The sequence below is a fragment of the Gopherus evgoodei genome, chromosome 7 (assembly GCF_007399415.2).
Source record: "Gopherus evgoodei ecotype Sinaloan lineage chromosome 7, rGopEvg1_v1.p, whole genome shotgun sequence".
Lineage (NCBI taxonomy): Eukaryota > Metazoa > Chordata > Testudines > Testudinidae > Gopherus > Gopherus evgoodei.
In genome coordinates, this window is record NC_044328.1 from 71,073,103 (window position 1) to 71,089,740 (window position 16,638).

Here is a 16,638-nt window from a genome sequence, read left to right on the forward strand (position 1 = left end):
ACAAAAGCCTTCTCAGAGCTGGGATTAGATTTTGGGAGGTCATTGGGTCCCCATCATGTGCTAGAATAAAACATGGAAAGCTAGAACATGAGGAGAGCGGGGTCCCTGTCAAGTGCATGCCCCCCTTCAAGCCCTTAACACAACCTGATCTCCCTCTTCTCACAGAGCAGGATCAAGGTGACAAGCAAACGAAGGCCTCCCTCCAGGACAGCCCGGCGGCTAGCTGCTCAAGAGTCCAGCGAGAACGAGGAGCTGAACAGCACAGAGGAGCCGCAGCTGCCGGTCCCCAGACAGGGCTCTGCATTAGTGGATGCAAAGGAGCTCTGCACTGCTGAGCCAAATGTGAAGGGAAGCACAGAAAACATGTTGGTGGCTAAGCTGCCATCACCAACAGATGGTGGTAGCCTGTCACCTGGAATGGCCGGAAGCCCTTCTGGGAAAGGCACAGGCCAAGAGGATGACTTGTTTGGGTCCGACTATCTCTTCGTGAAAAATTCAATGTCGAAGCCAGCAGCCAAAGCTAAAACCCCAGAGATCTTGGCCAGCAAGCCCCTTAATGGTGGTGAGAAGAAACCTGCTCTGTCAGTGCTGGATGATCAGGGCAGCAATGATCTCTTTCAGCCCATACTGCAGAAAGCATCCAAGAAAAGCAGCCCCATCTCTTTCCTGGAGGATGAAGATCTCTTCACTAGTCAGAAAACTGTGAGGAAGAAGGGATTGAAACCCACCACCCAGCAAGACTTGGACCCAAAAGCCCAAGATATCTTTGAGGTAATGGCTGATTTATTGTTTTTTTTTTTTTTTTTTTCCCTTGAATAGAAAGGGAGGAAATATATCACTAGGGCCCAGGGCAAAATCATTCTGCCTTCAGCACAGAAGGAATGGGGCCTGTGTGGGCCAAGTAAGGCTTGGTCCTCTGCTGAGCTGTAGAAAATGCTGTCCTCTGAACCTCACTCTTCCTTATCAGAGCAGAGGGTAAAATGGATGGCATGTGGACAGACAGTGGGTGTGTTTGAGGACCTGGCTCTCTTCCTGCTAAGGGAATAGTTAGCTCTCTCTGTGACCTGACTGCTGCTATGTGACAGGAGTAACTGAGCTACACAACAATGCTGATGGTAATGCAGGAATTAGGCCCCCATCCTGCCTAGGCCTGTCTGTTCCCCTTAACCTTGATCTTACATGTCCTGCACCTGGTCTGTGCAGTATCAGCAATGACTAGATCTCTGTGCCAAATTGGAGACCTAATCCTAACCTGATAGAGTTGCAGTGCCCAGGGTAGTTACAGGACTTCCAACTCTATCTACTGCTGCATGTAGCTGAACCCGAATGCTCAGTTATGTCCTGTACTGATGCGGTTCAATTTATGCTTTGCTCCAAGGATGATATATTCGCAACAGAAGCCATTAAACCTCTGAACAGAACAAAAGAGAGTGTGCCGGATTCTAACCTGTTTGATGATAACACTGACATTTTTGCGGATCTCACCATAAAACCAAAAGAAAAGAAGACCAAGAAAAAGGTGGAATCCAAATCCATATTTGATGATGATATGGGTAAGGCCTTCTTGATATTACTTGATTGTCTTTATCTTGATTTGGCCGTGTGTTAAATCTCCGAGTGACAGAGGATGGGTTTTAGAACCCCCCCCGCCCCCCTTCTCCCCGTCCCCCTCCCACCACTACCACCACACAGATCCTCTCTATGCTGGATTTACAGTGTAGAGATATCCATCTTTATAAGTGTCTGCTCAGCAGGCTTAAATATTTTACACTAGAGGCCAGTTTGTGTTGGCTTTCCTTTCACAGAGGAGTGCCTCACTTGACAGATGCTTCCCACTGATTTTAATGGGGTCTAGTTCTGCTGTGTATGGTACTATTCAGTGAGTGAGGATAGCATAAACTGGCTGCAAGTACTTGGAGTGGGACTTTCAAACCAATCACCCCTGATGTCCATCTCTTCCCTTTGATGTCAATGGTAAAACTCCAGTTGCCTCCAATGAGAGTGGAGATAGCTTAGTGCTGAGTGCTTCTGAAAATCCAGTCTTAATTTTTAACTATTGAGCATGGTTTCCCAAGAGCTTTTCATGAAATGTGTCAATAGAAATTCGGACAGAATGAATCTGAAAGCATGTGATAAGGAAAACTACTTTCATTCCAGGATGTCTTGACAATTTCAAAACTGTTTCCAAACATTTTTCAAACAGAAAATTTTGTTCAAACTGAGCGTTTTCCAGCGAACAGTTTCAGTTCAGATGAATTCACAATTTCTGACCAAAAATCATTTTGTCTGAAAATTGACACCAAGCTCTAGTTATCCTACAGTTTCCAGCACTAAACCTCACTGTTCGCAGTGGCATTTCTGGCACTGAGGCACCTTGAGCACAAGTCAGAAATAGCCATGTAAATTAATGTACCATCTCCCTAATCTTGTGTCCCTTCCATTCTCAGTTGGTTTAAGGGCACAGCACCTCCAGATGAAGGATTCATTCAGGGGCGGCTGCTCAGTGCTCCAAGTTAGGTAGTGCTGCCTTCAATGCACCAGCAGGACTCCAGGGAAGACACTTGAGTTTCTTTGATCAGCCTGGCAGCCCCAGAACAGGACTGGCATAGCATCTTCCCTAGCTGTTTAGCTAAGGGCTGGTAGCAATGCCCACCTGGGTATTTTACCAGAGTCTGTCACTGCCTGTTGAGCCTTTCCTGCTGGGAATGCTCTCTTTCCACCTGCACCCAATCACTCCTAGTTTATTGTATTTGCAAACTAATTATGATCCCCTGCCCCATCACTACTTTCATTCATTGCTTAGCCTAGATGTACATATTTAGTTCCTTTAATCTCTCCTCATAAACCCTGTGATGTTTTAGGGATTACCCAGACCAGAAGGGGCTTCTGTCACCACCAGCCTTAAAACTTCAGCTGCTTTCATGCTAGGCTGCTATGGCTCAGAGACCTGCCACCAGTCGCCAGCCTACAGGCATAATCCTCTCTCTCTCTCTCTCTCTCTCTCTCTCTCTCTCTCTCTCTCTCTCTCTCTCTCTCTCTCTCTCTCTCTCTCTCTCTGCCTTCCAACAGCCTATACTCCTTGGCAGGGTGACCACAATAGCCTGTCTGGTCCCAAGGCTCCCCAGAACTGCCCCCCAAGTTCTTAACTACCAGCCACTCAGACTTTTCCTTTCTTGTTTGTCATCCCCCCCATAGGAGTGAAACTAGCCCCCAATTATCAGTCCACTTGAGGCCACACAGTTTGCACAACAGAGAACTGCTAGGGGTTCAAAATAAACAAAAAAAGCTCATTTAATAGAAAAAATACAGATTCAAAGGTGGACTAGTCAGATAAAGCAATGCAGGCAAGTTGCATGGACAACGAACATAATGATGCCACCTCACGCTTTACCTTCTGCATTACATGGAGAGCCTTCACGTCAAACCCCTTCCCTTCTGACAGGGTTTGCAGGGGGCTTTTTCTTTCTGCCTGCCAATTCATGGTTACACAGGGCAGGGGAAACGCCCCCCTTCCTTAGTTTTCCAAGACTGAGTTGTTCGTTTCCATTCCAATGGCTTTGTTACTTTCATGGTCTGCCCTTCTCTCTCTGGGTTGTACAATGCTGGGAGTTTCGTGTAAGCCACTAGCGTGGGAGGTGCCCCTCCCTGCCTGCCTGCCTGCCTGCTTCCCGACAACTGCGAAGTGAGGGGGGAGTTAAACCTTTGTTACAATGACCATGTTCTACACACACACACACTCACTTACGTTCAGAACCATAACCTGTATACATCCTTTCCAATGACCACCAAGTTCAGCATTTTACTTGACTTATATTTACACACAATACCATTATATACAGCCAGTTGATTCAGTTGCTTATTCTTTGGGGTGCAGACCCCTGTCTTTCCCTGTGAGTGTCTGGAGCCTGACTGTGTCAAAGCCATCCTTCTGATTATTATAGTGCCTCTCTCACTGCTCAAAAACTTCTGGGCATTGTCTCCACCTGTGTTTAGGATGCTGCCTCCTGGGGAACTGAGCATTCCTCTGCAAGTAATACTGCTTTCCCTGTCAGAGAACAGGCTCCCTCCTCCCCTTCTTTTAGTCCCTGTGTTGTAAGCTAAGGCTATAACTTCATTCCCCTCAGCACCCACTACACTTCCCGTGGAAGCCAGGAGGACCCTGAATGACTATGAAGCTAATCGCTTGCATGGCTTGTTTTGGAGGGCTGCCACTTGGGATTTACTCCGTACTGCTGCCTTTCTAGACTGCCCTCTTGTACTGAAATTCTATCCTGGATTAAAGCTGTGTATCCCTATGATCACAGCAGTGACCATGTGCAGCGGAGGGGGAGGGCAGCGAGAATAGACTCCTCACACAGGCAGAGTGGCACGTAGTTGGAGTCCACCTCTGATCTCTGGCCCACGTGTCCCTAACCTTCAGCATTCAGAGCCCCGATGAGGGGCTTGGTCATGTGGTTCCACAGGTGCTCTGTGTGCAACTGGATTAATATATACTCACTGAGTTGGTGCCAGATTTGTAAACAGATGCTAGCTTACTACACCAATGCATAAGAGAGGATGCAGAAAACGTCCATCAAACCAACAGAAACCTCCCAAGCCCTAGCTGTGTATAACCTTTTTATTAACCCATAATTGACCTTTCTGGCCCACCATCATTCAGCATTCTTTTTTTTTTTTTTTTTTTTTTTTTTCCTCCCAGCTACTTCTCAGCATTTCTTCTCTTCCCTCCCCCCGAACACATTTGGGCCAAGTCCATCCCACCCCTTCAGTACAGCTCCCAAATCAGCAACCACCTGTGGTGAACCCTACTGAGCTTTGAAGTTATCTATTGCTGCCGCTGCCCAAATGGGACACCCCACCCTGTGGGGGGCAGAGAGGACTGGCTCTGGTCTATTGTTTAAGGTCACTGCAACAGAAGAAACTAAAACTCATACTAAAGTATTAATGGCCCCATGAGTTTCACTGCCTTGCATGTGAATGAGCGCAACAGCATCTGTGAAAGAAACTGGACTTGTTAAACCTCTCTCTTCTAACTTTGAGAATGTTTCCCAACACTTTCCCATTGTGCCTGTGATCAGTATATGCCACTAAATGCATTTCTAAATCCATCCTTGTTCTGATCCCAGGTGAGCCACGCTCTCCGCTTTACACTACTGCTTTAAGGTATCTGATTTGCAGAGCCAGCAGTGCCAGCGACAGTAGTAAAAGTTCCCTCCACATGTACGTCTTCCCCAGCTCACTTGGGTAACAATGCTGGCAACTTTTGCAGTTTGTTTTAGCAAAAAATCTCATAATTCTTTGAACCTGGGTATTCCCAGACTGCCAGCCACAGGAATGCCTTAGTGGGCCAGGGGAATGTGAATGTTTGTACAGCACTTAGGCGATGAAACGTGTTAATCAGTAGAACTCATGGGTGTGCATGCATGAATAATACATTCTCCAAAGGGCAAATCTGTAGACGGGAAGTATGACTTAATGGTTCTAAAGCACAGGACCGGATGAGTCTCTAAGTCTGCTCCCAGTTCTGCCACTGGCTTCCTGTATGGTGCTGCTGGGTGAGCTGCAGAGAAGTTAAGTGATTTATTCATCTGTGAAATGGCTATAACGCGTAACTCAGCATTGTGAGGCTTCACTTGGTGCTTGTTCAGTGCTTTGAGATCTCTGGCTGGCATAAATGCCAAGTGTCAGAATTTCTTTCGTTCCCCTCTCATTGACTATACCTGGTAAAAACCCACAGCTAAAAGCTTCCCCATATGTCCTCACAAATACGTTTTCATGTCACAAGCAGCAGGAAAGTGTTTATCAGCAAAGTGTCCTTGGCAATAACTACTACATGCTGAGGATTTTTCTGTGTAATGTCTTGCGTCTGGCAGCAGCTTCTCTCCTTTTTAATCACTGTATTTCTCTTTCTCTAGATGATATCTTCTCCTCTAGCAGCCAAACCAAGACGTCCACCCCCAAAGGCCGATCCTCTCAGACAGCCTCTGAATCGAAATCTGAAAGCAAGGCATCAAGTACATTTGATGACCCACTGAATGCCTTTGGAGGCCAGTAGACAATGGTGGGTGTTGCAGAGAGAGGGCCCTCTCTGCGAGGTTATCCTGACCAGTACTAGTACTCTTATGTCAGCTCTCTTTGAGTAGAGAATCTGATGACCATGGACGTTCGAATGACTGGCTCCCCACTTTACATGGTTAGTATCTCTTCCCTGCACTGGGTCTAATCATGCCTAACACTGTAAAAAGACTCTCCAATCGTAACTTTCTGCAGTCCTGTTTCAGTGCTGCCCAGATGACATAGCTTGTGCAATACCTGTGATAATGTAATCTATTATACAAAGTGTAAGTTCTTTTTTTGAACAGATCTATAGAAAAAATCACTGATATTGTGAAATAGTAAATGGTGCCTGCTAAACCAAGTCCAGCTGTGCGTGTCTTGCTTTCTGCTCTGCTGTTTGCTAGCAGCCTCTGCCTCCAGATCTCAAAATGGGGAAAACCAACGCCACGTCTCATTGGGTCAGCAGTCTGTCTGCTGGGTGCATCCTGTAAGTTCGTGTCAGTTCCTCCCATCAGGGAGCAGCTTTATCTCTTGTCTCTCACAGATTGGAGCATGTTGTCAGTGCTTAATAGATAAATCCTCCCGGAGGAGAGGATTCCAAGTGAGAACTAAAGGAATGGAGAACAGATTTTTGCCCAGGACTTTATCCAAGCTGCTGAGAAATATTGGACTGAGGCAAAGTTTCCATTGGTATTGGTGGGAGGAGGAACAAGGTCCTTTAGTGCTGTGGCAATGTGCAGAGTATCCTTACCTTGTGGGACTGTTTTTCCCCCCCCCTCTGTTAAAGCCCATTTACTGTTAGCAAAGAATGAAAGTAATTGGAGAGCCCAGAAATTATTCAGGAACCTGAGAGATGTTGAGCACTTGCTGTTCCCACTGAAGTTAGGATTCTGAGCACCTCTCAGGGGTCAGGCCCTAAATGTATTACCTGGTAACAACTGTGTTTTATTGTATGTCACTTAGCACACCTAATCAGTGGTATAAACTGTGTCCCACCTACCAGGCATAATGTTTGGAATCACTGAGAATCTCTAGAACCTCTGATGGGGGTCTGGTTTTCGACCAGAAGACCAGGTTGAAAAGGGACACTGGCAGCTCCGGTCAGCACCGCTGACTGGACTGTTAAAGATCTGGTCTGTGGTGCTGCGGCGCTAAGGCAGGTTAGTCCCTATCTGTCCTGGCTCCACGCTGTGCCCTGGAAGGTCCAGCTCCTAGGCGGGGGGCCCATGGGGCTCCACATGCTGCCCCCACCCCGAACACTGGCTCCACACTTCCATTGGCTGGTTCCCAGCCAATGGGAACAGCGGGTAGTGCCTGTGGCGGGCGAGAGCAGTGCAGGTAGTATCCTGCTCCCCATGCCTATTACTGTGCCATCACCACAGTGACTGAGCATGCTCCATCTCCAGGCTGCAGGGATTGAGCAGGACTTTCCCTGCAATTATTCCTCTTGGCTCGTGGAGTTGCCAGGCTGCTGGGCACCAAAACTGAGAACAAAGAGTCTCCTTGCGCCCTGTGCTCGCGCCTGGGCACTGTGGAGAAGAGGGAGGCACTAATTCCATTCTCTGTTTCCCAACTTTCAAGTGCTTGACTTTGCAACCTTAGTATTCTTTTAATGTAAAAGCAGCAGAGAGTCCTGTGGCACATTATAGACTGACAGACATATTGGAGCATGAGCTTTCGTGGGTGAATACCCACTTCGTTGCATCCAGCGAAGTGGGTATTCACCCACAAAAGCTCATGCTCCAATATGTCTGTCAGTCTATAATGTGCCACAGGACTCTTTGCTGCTTTTACAGATTCAGACTAACACGGCTACACCTCTGATTCTTTTAATGTATAGCTATTGCATCAAAAAGCACTACATCAGTTGAAAACCTTACAGTAGAGGTAATGCCATTGGAAAGCAGAACTTGGGGCAATCGGGAGGGGAGAATGGGGGTGGCTTATTTCAAAAGTAAGGAGGAAAGAGGAAAACAAGGGATGTTTCTGCTTTCTGAGCATTCCTCCCCTAAATGTCTCTGGGTTTGCTGTGCTTTAAGAAGGGCCCAGGCGTGTAACCATCTAATCCTGAGTGACTCAATGCCTATCTGCTAAGCAGCCCCATGGCAATGTCAATGAGTCAGTAACTTAGTTTCCATCACACTCCTACAGTCTGCGTGCCACAGGGGTGTAAAAATCCACTTCTGCCAGCAGGATGCTGCTGGATGTTAAGAGAAAGAGATGCAGTGTAGTCAAGGCTTCATTTAGATCTGAAGCTGGAAAGGGTAGGCCACCAGTTAGCTCTCTTGTTATCCTGTGGGAATTGATACTGAACTTGTGCGAATTTTGCACTCCTCACCAAGCTTGACATTCTAAAACGTCTTCTGAAATTTTTGTCAATTTGTAAGTGATCTAGTCTAGAGCACAGCCTGCTTCAGCACGTGGACTCGAAGAACACTCTAAATCTGAAGCAGATGCCACCTCAAAACTTCGAATGGTCACAACTTGCTTATGTCAGAGTTCAGCTGACTCCCTTAAGCAGGGGTATGATAACTTCTCTCACTTATCCTTTCCAGTATCACTAAAGATCAGGGTAGCAGGGGGAGGGAAAGGCGTTATGATCCAGCTGCGCCCATGATTCCAGTCTGGCTGGAGTTTTATGCTTAAATGATCAGCAGTGAAATAGTTAGCAGTATTCATGGTAAACTTGGATGCTGAATGACAATCTAAGATCCATTTAAAATTTCAGAGCTCCTGAATGCAGACATCTGTTGTTGTGCCATATACAGGTCCACAGTTATGCAGGGCACTCTAAATAATAATGCTTGGGTCATTTTGCCTCTGAGCTCTTGTGGCAGAATGCAGCTACAGGCTCAGCCTATCTAGGTTCATTGGGAAGTGATGGAATGGCATTCTGCTGCATGCTGTTCTTGCTTCATTGCTGTGCAGCCCTTCGTGTGGAGTTGGCACAGCATCACAATGCTGTCATGTTTCTACCAACACACAGGATAATAGAACCTAGGGAGCACTACCGCTAACTAGAAAGTAGGATTGTGCTAGAGTTGTTGGCATAAAAACAGTCCCATGAATAAAATAGTAAATCAGTGCTCTAGCCTTCCCAGGCTAGTCTGGGAACATTCATAATCTGTAAAGCTGAGCAAGTGTGAAATGATTCCATTATCTCTGAGGCACCAGAGATGTGCATCCAGATGTAACTAAAATTTTCCATGGTCACTGGCATGACTTAAAATAGGTACATTTTTTGCTTTTGAAGGATCGTTCAGATTCTTGCTCTGCCCTGGATTTTTTATTTGACTTATGATCCAAAAGCTGGAATTCAATGAAAAGACTCCCATTGATGTCAGTGAATTGTGGGTGAGGCCCTTACTCTTGCCAGCTCAGTTCCCACTCTAATACTCCCCTAACTCATGGAAGTGTTGACCACGAATCCGTTAATGTTAATAAGCACTCCCCCACTACAGGAGTGGGTGCCGTAGAACTACCTAGACAGATTGAAAATGACCAGGCATTTCACTCTTTCCAGTTCTCCAGCCCCAACACAATACTGGTGTATCTGGGTTTCCAAGCCTGCGGCGGAACAGTTAAAAAGCTGTAATCACCTTAGGTTTGTAAAATAATTCCCTTCCCCTCTGAACCAATGCTTTTGGACCTAAACGAGTTGATAGTGCCTCTAGAAAGGAAGCCAATAGATCTATGTATGCCCAATGATGCAGCGCAATATAGTGTATTCTGCTTTGACAACGGAACCCAAAGCACTAGTGTGTGCTAGAAGAGCAAGGTAGGGGTGTGTGTTTGTCGATATAATGTGGAAGGTTTCATTTGTGAGCTGGGTGAGTGTCAAATCCTGCCTACAGTCTATTAGTAAAAACCTGTTTTTGTTCTCTTATTCTGAAACAATGAAATGTGCTTTCTGATTTGCATCCATTTCAGACTCAAAATACTTCTTGTTCTGCCTTAGCTGTCAGCGTAGGAAGAAATGCTCTGAGCAATCACTCAGTAAACATCCCTGCGAGAGTGATTCTTGTGATAGATGCTCAGCTTTCCTGTAGCTTGTAACTTGGACAGTGGCTGTCACTAATTTTGGGATAGCTGCTTTCTATCCCACCCAGCCCTTGAATTTGCATGGCTGATACTAACACTTAGAATGTGGCTAGAGGTCAGGAGTCAGCAACAGCAGGGGTATGACTGAGGGGGAAGCTACAGTGCAAACGTTGAAGAGTTGTGCTTGTTACCTTGACAACAGCTCCATTAACAAGAATAATAGTGACAGCTTGAAATGTGTAGAGAGCAGAATGTGGGCGTCCTCATTGAGCAGGTTTTAAAACTGAGCTAGCGCTGTCTCTCTGATGTCTGTGCCATAATACAGTATGAATGTCTTATGGAACGTGTCCTCATAGGGTTCAGGGGAATTGCCCACATCCGACCTGCCGAAAGAGAGATCTGACAATGGTTGGAGTTCTACCTTTTATTCCCTTCCCTTGCATTATAAAGGCTTTAAAGGGGTTTCAGGAAATAGAGTGTTTTTTTTCCTCCTCCTCCTCTTCCTCTCAGCTATTCATATCATAATCTTTTGGTATTACAGAAACATTTTCTCAGCATCACAATAGTGCAAGTGATGGGCCAGGGCCCTGTTGTGCTAGGTGGTGTACAAGCACGGAACAAGACATCCCTGCCCCCAAGAGCTTATTCAATTGCAAGTGAAGGATTGGTAGCCCTACAGATGAAAGGCCTCACTTGCTCCATGGGACAGGGGCAGTTTCCACCCCACTCCTTTGCTAATCTGCCTTGCCCCTGGATATCCCCCCCTTTAAGGGTTTGTCTTGACTAGCATGTGTGGTGCTGTTTTAACTTTAATTACTATGATTGTGGAGTGGCTAGAGTAGCATTTACAGACTTTTGTCTCAGCTCTGGTTTACTCTTGGGCTCAGCCTAAGTTAACTCTCCTGATATTAACCTTGAATTTGTAATACCATTAACTGATAGTCATTTAGCGCCTGCAAACGGATCCTGGGAAGGATAGTATCCAGGGTCCATGGCCTATTTAAATCCTCAGTTTACAGCCTTCCAAATAGGGTATAAGAGGATATTTATCAATCTATGCTGGTGAGAAATAATGTGTAATTCAGGCATGCATATTAACTGGGTGTAAAGCCAGAGAGCTACAGTGATTTTGACTTGTGCATAATTTAAAAACTAAACTAATCACCTTTTAAAAAGTGAAGCAGTTGGCTTCTTAACAGATGCTAACTATACCTGCCTTGTTCTTTTGGTGAACTGTGCTGCCAAGAAACCAATCTTTGTTTTTAGGCTCTCCTGGGGGTGAGATGAACTGAAAACCGACCTGGTTCGGCAGTGCTAGGCCTAGGCCACTGTATCAGGGGCCTCAGAGTTATAGCTGACCTTGCATTTAATTTATTTTAAGGCTGTTAATTTCCAGTTCCAAAATGTCTGGTTTTAACAGACATTATAAGCTAGATCCACCTTCTTTGAATAGTTTGCTAAGAGTTTGTGACTTGTGGATAAATATTTTGTAAAACTTAAGTACATGTAGTGTGCTACATTTATATAGCCATGTATGTAACATGCTTTGTAAAATATCAATAGACAGCACCTGTGTCACACTTCGGGGACCCAATTTTCCTCTTGCTTATGCTAGTTTTCATTCCCCTGGGGGTGTGAGCAGCCATGATTCCTGTTACAGGACCATGTTGCTTGGGGATTTTTCATTCTTCCTACATGGGTAAGATCCCCATGAGTGGGTATTTGTCTGCTTCTCCAAACAAACATTGGGGGTCAAAATAAGGGTATTCTCTGTTCTGAGTGAGATGGAGACAAGACAAACCCCTGTTGTGATGTAGAGGCCACCCACGTCTGCAAGAGCCCAGACCGGGCTTCCTTCTCTAAATGCATCTCCTATTTGCCTCTCAGTTTCCTATATACCAAACATATAATGGAGCCCCCTTACCTATTTCTTCCAATCGCTAATGCTCTTACACCCCATGCTTTCCTCAATAGCACATCAGTGTTTTGTTGCGTAGTTGGACCCTGATTTTTCAGAAGTGACTTGGGCTGTGGGTATTCATCCTGAGGCACATTTCAAAAGTCTCTAGCTTTTTAGGTGGCCCATACTTTCTAAAACTCAAGCTCCTGTCAAGTGTCTCCAGTTGGGTAACCAAGCTCACTGGTCACATGAAAATCTTGGCCTTTAGAAACCCAAGAGCTGAGAAGTGGGATTATCTTTCCCCCTCAACCACCTCCCAAAGAAAAATTACCCTCCCCTTTTTATATTTGGTGTTGTGTATTACCCCCTGCTTTACCCCTCAGCTACCAAACTACATCTGGTTTTACTTGCTTTATGTGCTGGTCTTATGAATCAACATTTTCAAACAGAAGTGTAGTATGAGTTAAGCTCATGTTATCTCTTTCTCTAAAAAGCACTAACTTTTGAACTTTGCTGTTAACCATTTTGCAATAAATGGCACGTTCTTATCTTTAGACAAGTTAAAAGCTACCATTGTGTACAGTAGGGAGCTGGAACTCCTAGATGTAGCCAGCTGAGTTGGTTACAGACTACAGATTGTCCCAGGCTAAGTAGAATTCAATTTACCACTGGTTGAAAGTTGTTGCTACTACCTGTTCAAGCATGTGTGAAGTGAATTTGAGAGGGTCCCGGTCCAGTTCCTATGAAGCAAGGCTTATGCAACACAAAACCCACTCTTCTCCCAGAGCATTAATTATTCCTCTTAGTAGTACTAGAAGAGAGGCCAAGGCATGGAGGTGGTCATCAGGCAAGAACTTTCCTTTTAATCCTGTATGGCATATGTCTAGCTCACAGTCAAACGTCATTAGCAAAGCCAAATCTGGGAAAGCTTGGGCAGTGGTTTTGTGCTCCACCTGTTCTGTGGTTAATGATGATAGCTCAGTATAATGCTCTACTAAAAGACAGGAGAAAGTAGATTCTACAATCAGAGGGGATGAGAGGCCCTTGACAGACCAGTGCTGTTTCCAAGATCTACATACTCTCTATTTATGAAATGCAACCCAAAGCTGCTCTAATAGCACCACCATGCCTTTTCTTTGTTATTTATGTTTGTATGCTTTTCTTAAAGCCCTAGGTCCTGGTGTTGGGTGGCCTATGAAAGCTAATACTTAGTTTTGCTATGAGTTCAGGGGGGCCTGGACTAGATGACTTCTCAAGGTCCTTTCTACTCCTAATGATTAAAGAGTATGTCTTTGGCCTGAAATAAAACAATCCCCAGCACCTCCCATCTCAGTCTTTCATGCTTTTGAAGAAGAGCTTGAAACACTGAAGAGCCAAACCTTTTTTTTTTTTTTTTTTTTTTGGGTAAATCACGTATATTTTTTGTTTGCCTGTGTCTAAGGGTTCAGTAGCCTATAGTAGCATGGTTACAGCTGGTATCTGTTCTCCTATGAAGCAGGGGCTGATGACAAAGGGTCCTCTGCCTGAACAGCTGGCGATGGGCATTGCTTAATTACTACGTGCAGAAGGACTGTGTGTGTAGGAGGGGGCAGAGAGGTGGAAGGGGTTAATTTCTCTTATAATGACCCCCTGGACGCAGCCTGGCACCATTGAAACTACATTTCCCATCAGCCGCATGGGGTTGCCAAACTAGAACGGCATCACGTGATAACTTCGCGATGGAGGGGCTGCATCCGGGTCCTACTCTTCCTTCCCCTCCCTCCCCCCGTAACGACCACAACAAGCAGATAGGAGGAAGCGCTAAGGCCTGGCGGACATCCGCCCTTGCTGGTTACAGAAGCACCGCCCCTGCGGCGAGCTGATTGGGCAGCTGTTGTAAAAACGGCCGCCTTATTGGTCAGTGGGAGTGAGGAGGGAGGGGATGTCACAAAGGATAGGTAGGCGCGGCGGCGGCGGCTTAGGGAGCTGGCGGAGGGGGTGGTTCCCCCTCCCTGTCTTCCCCTTCTCCCGGTGGCGGCTCCTCCATGAGGGCGCCCAGGGCCGGCGGCGGGTTCCCGTGAGGAGCGGTGGGCGGGGCCTGACGCTCCTCTCCTGCGCGGGCCCGGCGGCGGCGGCGGCAGGTGAGACCCCAAGTCCCCCTCCCCCACCGGGGCCCGCCCCGCCAGGACAGCGGCCCCGGGGGCGGGGTGCTCGCTGCCGGGCGGCCCCGGGCCCTGCGCAGCGCCCCTGCCCCGGCAGCGATCGCTCTCTCCTTTGTTTGCAGGCGCCTCTCGCTGCCCGGCCCTGCCCACGGGGCCCAGGAGACGATCTGTCCGGGCGCCCATCAAGGCAGGATCTCGCCCTGCTGCCAGGAGCCTGCTCGGGGTTCCGCGTGCGCGGAGCGAGCACCGCCCTCCTCAGCTGGGGCAGGGGTCAACACTGGCACCCGGGGGATTGGCGCTTCCTAGGCACGTGCTAGGTACACCTCTTGGAGGGGCTGTGACCCTGTCTCTCTCCTGGAGCTAGAGCTTTATCCCCGGTGCTGCTGCTAAATTAGCAGTGTTTGTCACACGTCTTTCTCACCGCTTGGCGGTCTGCGTTGTGGGGTTAATCACCGTTTTATTTAATGATTCCTTGTGTTTAAAAGTCAACAGCGAGCGATTTGTTTGTCAAAGAGCGCATCCTGCCGTTGCTAAAACTGCCCTTGTGTTCTCCTTAGGTTCAGCATTTGAAACATGAACAGCAAAACGCGTTACCAGTTTTCAAAGCTGGAACACAGTTGTCTGCGACGTTTCCAAACTAATCTTTACACAAGGAATTTGTAAATCCTTTGTAATGGCCAACAAGAAAGAACCTCCTTTCTTCAATGATGATAACGTGGGACAGTTTCATTACAAACTTCCTTTTTATGAAACTATGGAGCTCTTCATTGAGACACTTACAGGAACGTGCTTTGAGCTGCGAGTGGCTCCCTTTGAAACAGTGATTTCTGTGAAAGCTAAAATTCAAAGGTTGGAAGGTACTGTTTCTCTTCTTTATAAAGCCAGCACATTGTATATCATTTTAAAGAAAAAATCAACTTGCAAATGACCCTTAATTATAGTTGTGCTGAAGATCAAGCTAGGGAATTAATGTAATTGGGTGATGCTGTCCATCCATAAATTAGTTTGTAGCCAATGGTTTAGTAACCTCTGCTTTAAAGAGACTTCTGACATTTCTTGTAATTTATTCCTCCTTGTTTTTGTACATCCTGCTAAGGTATTATAAGGACACAGTTTTATCACTAGTAAAACTTTTGACAATTTCTCCTTTTTTGGAGATAGTATTCACTGTGTCAGAGGATTATCTTAGACACAACTTTTTGGTTCACATATTTGTCTTGCCTATAAACCACTGACTGTTTCTAGATATAGTCAGGAGTTGGACTCTGCTTTTTTTTTTTTAAGTGACAAAGTTGCTGCATGTGTTGAAGTTTTAAAATGCCTTTTATATTGATCTTATTGTACAGTATGTAAAAACTTTATTCAATGAATGGGGACTAATTGTTAACTATTAGATCTAAAGCATCATGTGAAGTATGGCCCCGCTCCCAGGAGGCCTAACTCTAAGGGTTAAATCTCCCTCCGTGAAACTTTGCACTGGTGCAACTAAATCAGTGGCTTTGCACTGTGTAACTACTAACGTAGACTGCGTAGCAATGGTATACAGAAGAATTTGCACCAGTACTAAAGTCAGCTGTGCTACTGTGAGCCCCCTTTTGTGCCAGTGTAGCATGTCTACATTAAGAGTTTTTACCAGTGTAACTACACCAGTGTAGCTATACAGATGTGAATTTCCTTCATGTAGGTAGGGCCTTAATTAGACTTCATAAATTCTTTAACATCTTGTGGAGGCTGTGGGGATATGGTGAGTGGAGGGAGAGGTTCTTATGTTGTTTGTTCCCCCCCATCCTGGCTGAGTATGGTGGTGGAGAGTAAATATGTGTGGCAGAATGCTAACCATATCAAGTGAGTTAAAGGATTTGGGGGACAGGAGTCAGTTGCTTTAATGCACAGGAACAGGAGAGCTGCTTCAAGAGGAAAAGGGGAGGCTAGTGAATAGGCATATTATGCTAGGCATATCTAACTTATGGGAAGATCACAATGAGAATTTGATTATCACTAAGGGTTGTGTTATAGTTACAAATAGTACCACTTACTAGAACTTTATGATTTATGAGTTGCATTTCTCAGAGTGGTAAAGTGCTTGACATTCCTGAATAATGGGTCTGATTGCACAGGCTTTAAATTACTGATAAATACATTCCACAAAAATGTGGAAGAGACAGAAGTCCACCAATGCTCATCTCTGAAAATCACTTGTATGGCTTGGTGTTCCATAGTGTGGCTAAAAGACCCCAAGATCCTCCCCATTGTGCTGTGTAGGGACAGATAGGCAATTTTTCCTGACTTGCAGTTGATCAGCTTGTACATATAAACAGAATGCCATGGTGAAACATTCCATCTTACACTGTAAATGTAAGTTACAGGCAAGTAATTACTCCATACTATTGTGTAGGTCAGGATCTCTGAGAAGGAAATACAGAATCTGGGATTTCTGTGAGGGGAATACAGAATGTTAACAGCTCCCTTATAAGATCTGCACTCAACAATGGTCAGCTA

General features: G+C 45.9%; 2 protein-coding genes across 9 annotated transcripts in view; both read left to right on the top strand.

Annotated features, from left to right (window-relative positions):
• The window catches only part of WASHC2C (WASH complex subunit 2C), a 61,359-nt gene extending 54,941 nt beyond the window's left edge, over nucleotides 1-6,418 (top strand). For all 4 annotated transcript variants that reach the window (XM_030571024.1, XM_030571021.1, XM_030571022.1 and 1 more), the window contains 3 exons: nucleotides 166-771; nucleotides 1,379-1,553; nucleotides 5,916-6,418. In XM_030571024.1, coding sequence (XP_030426884.1) covers nucleotides 166-771; nucleotides 1,379-1,553; nucleotides 5,916-6,055 — 921 coding nt within the window. In that variant the 3' untranslated portion in view covers nucleotides 6,056-6,418. The remainder of the gene's footprint in view (nucleotides 1-165; nucleotides 772-1,378; nucleotides 1,554-5,915) is intronic.
• Nucleotides 6,419-13,944: 7,526 nt separating this feature from the next.
• Nucleotides 13,945-16,638, top strand: part of ZFAND4 (zinc finger AN1-type containing 4) — a 38,656-nt gene continuing 35,962 nt past the window's right edge. For 2 of the 5 annotated variants that reach the window (XM_030571025.1, XM_030571028.1), the window contains exons 1-2: nucleotides 14,248-14,456; nucleotides 14,697-14,996. In XM_030571025.1, coding sequence (XP_030426885.1) covers nucleotides 14,813-14,996 — 184 coding nt within the window. In that variant the 5' untranslated portion in view covers nucleotides 14,248-14,456; nucleotides 14,697-14,812. Of the gene's footprint in view, nucleotides 14,119-14,247; nucleotides 14,457-14,696; nucleotides 14,997-16,638 lie in introns of those variants that run through there. The other 3 variants (XM_030571030.1, XM_030571029.1, XM_030571026.1) reach the window with 2 other exon arrangements.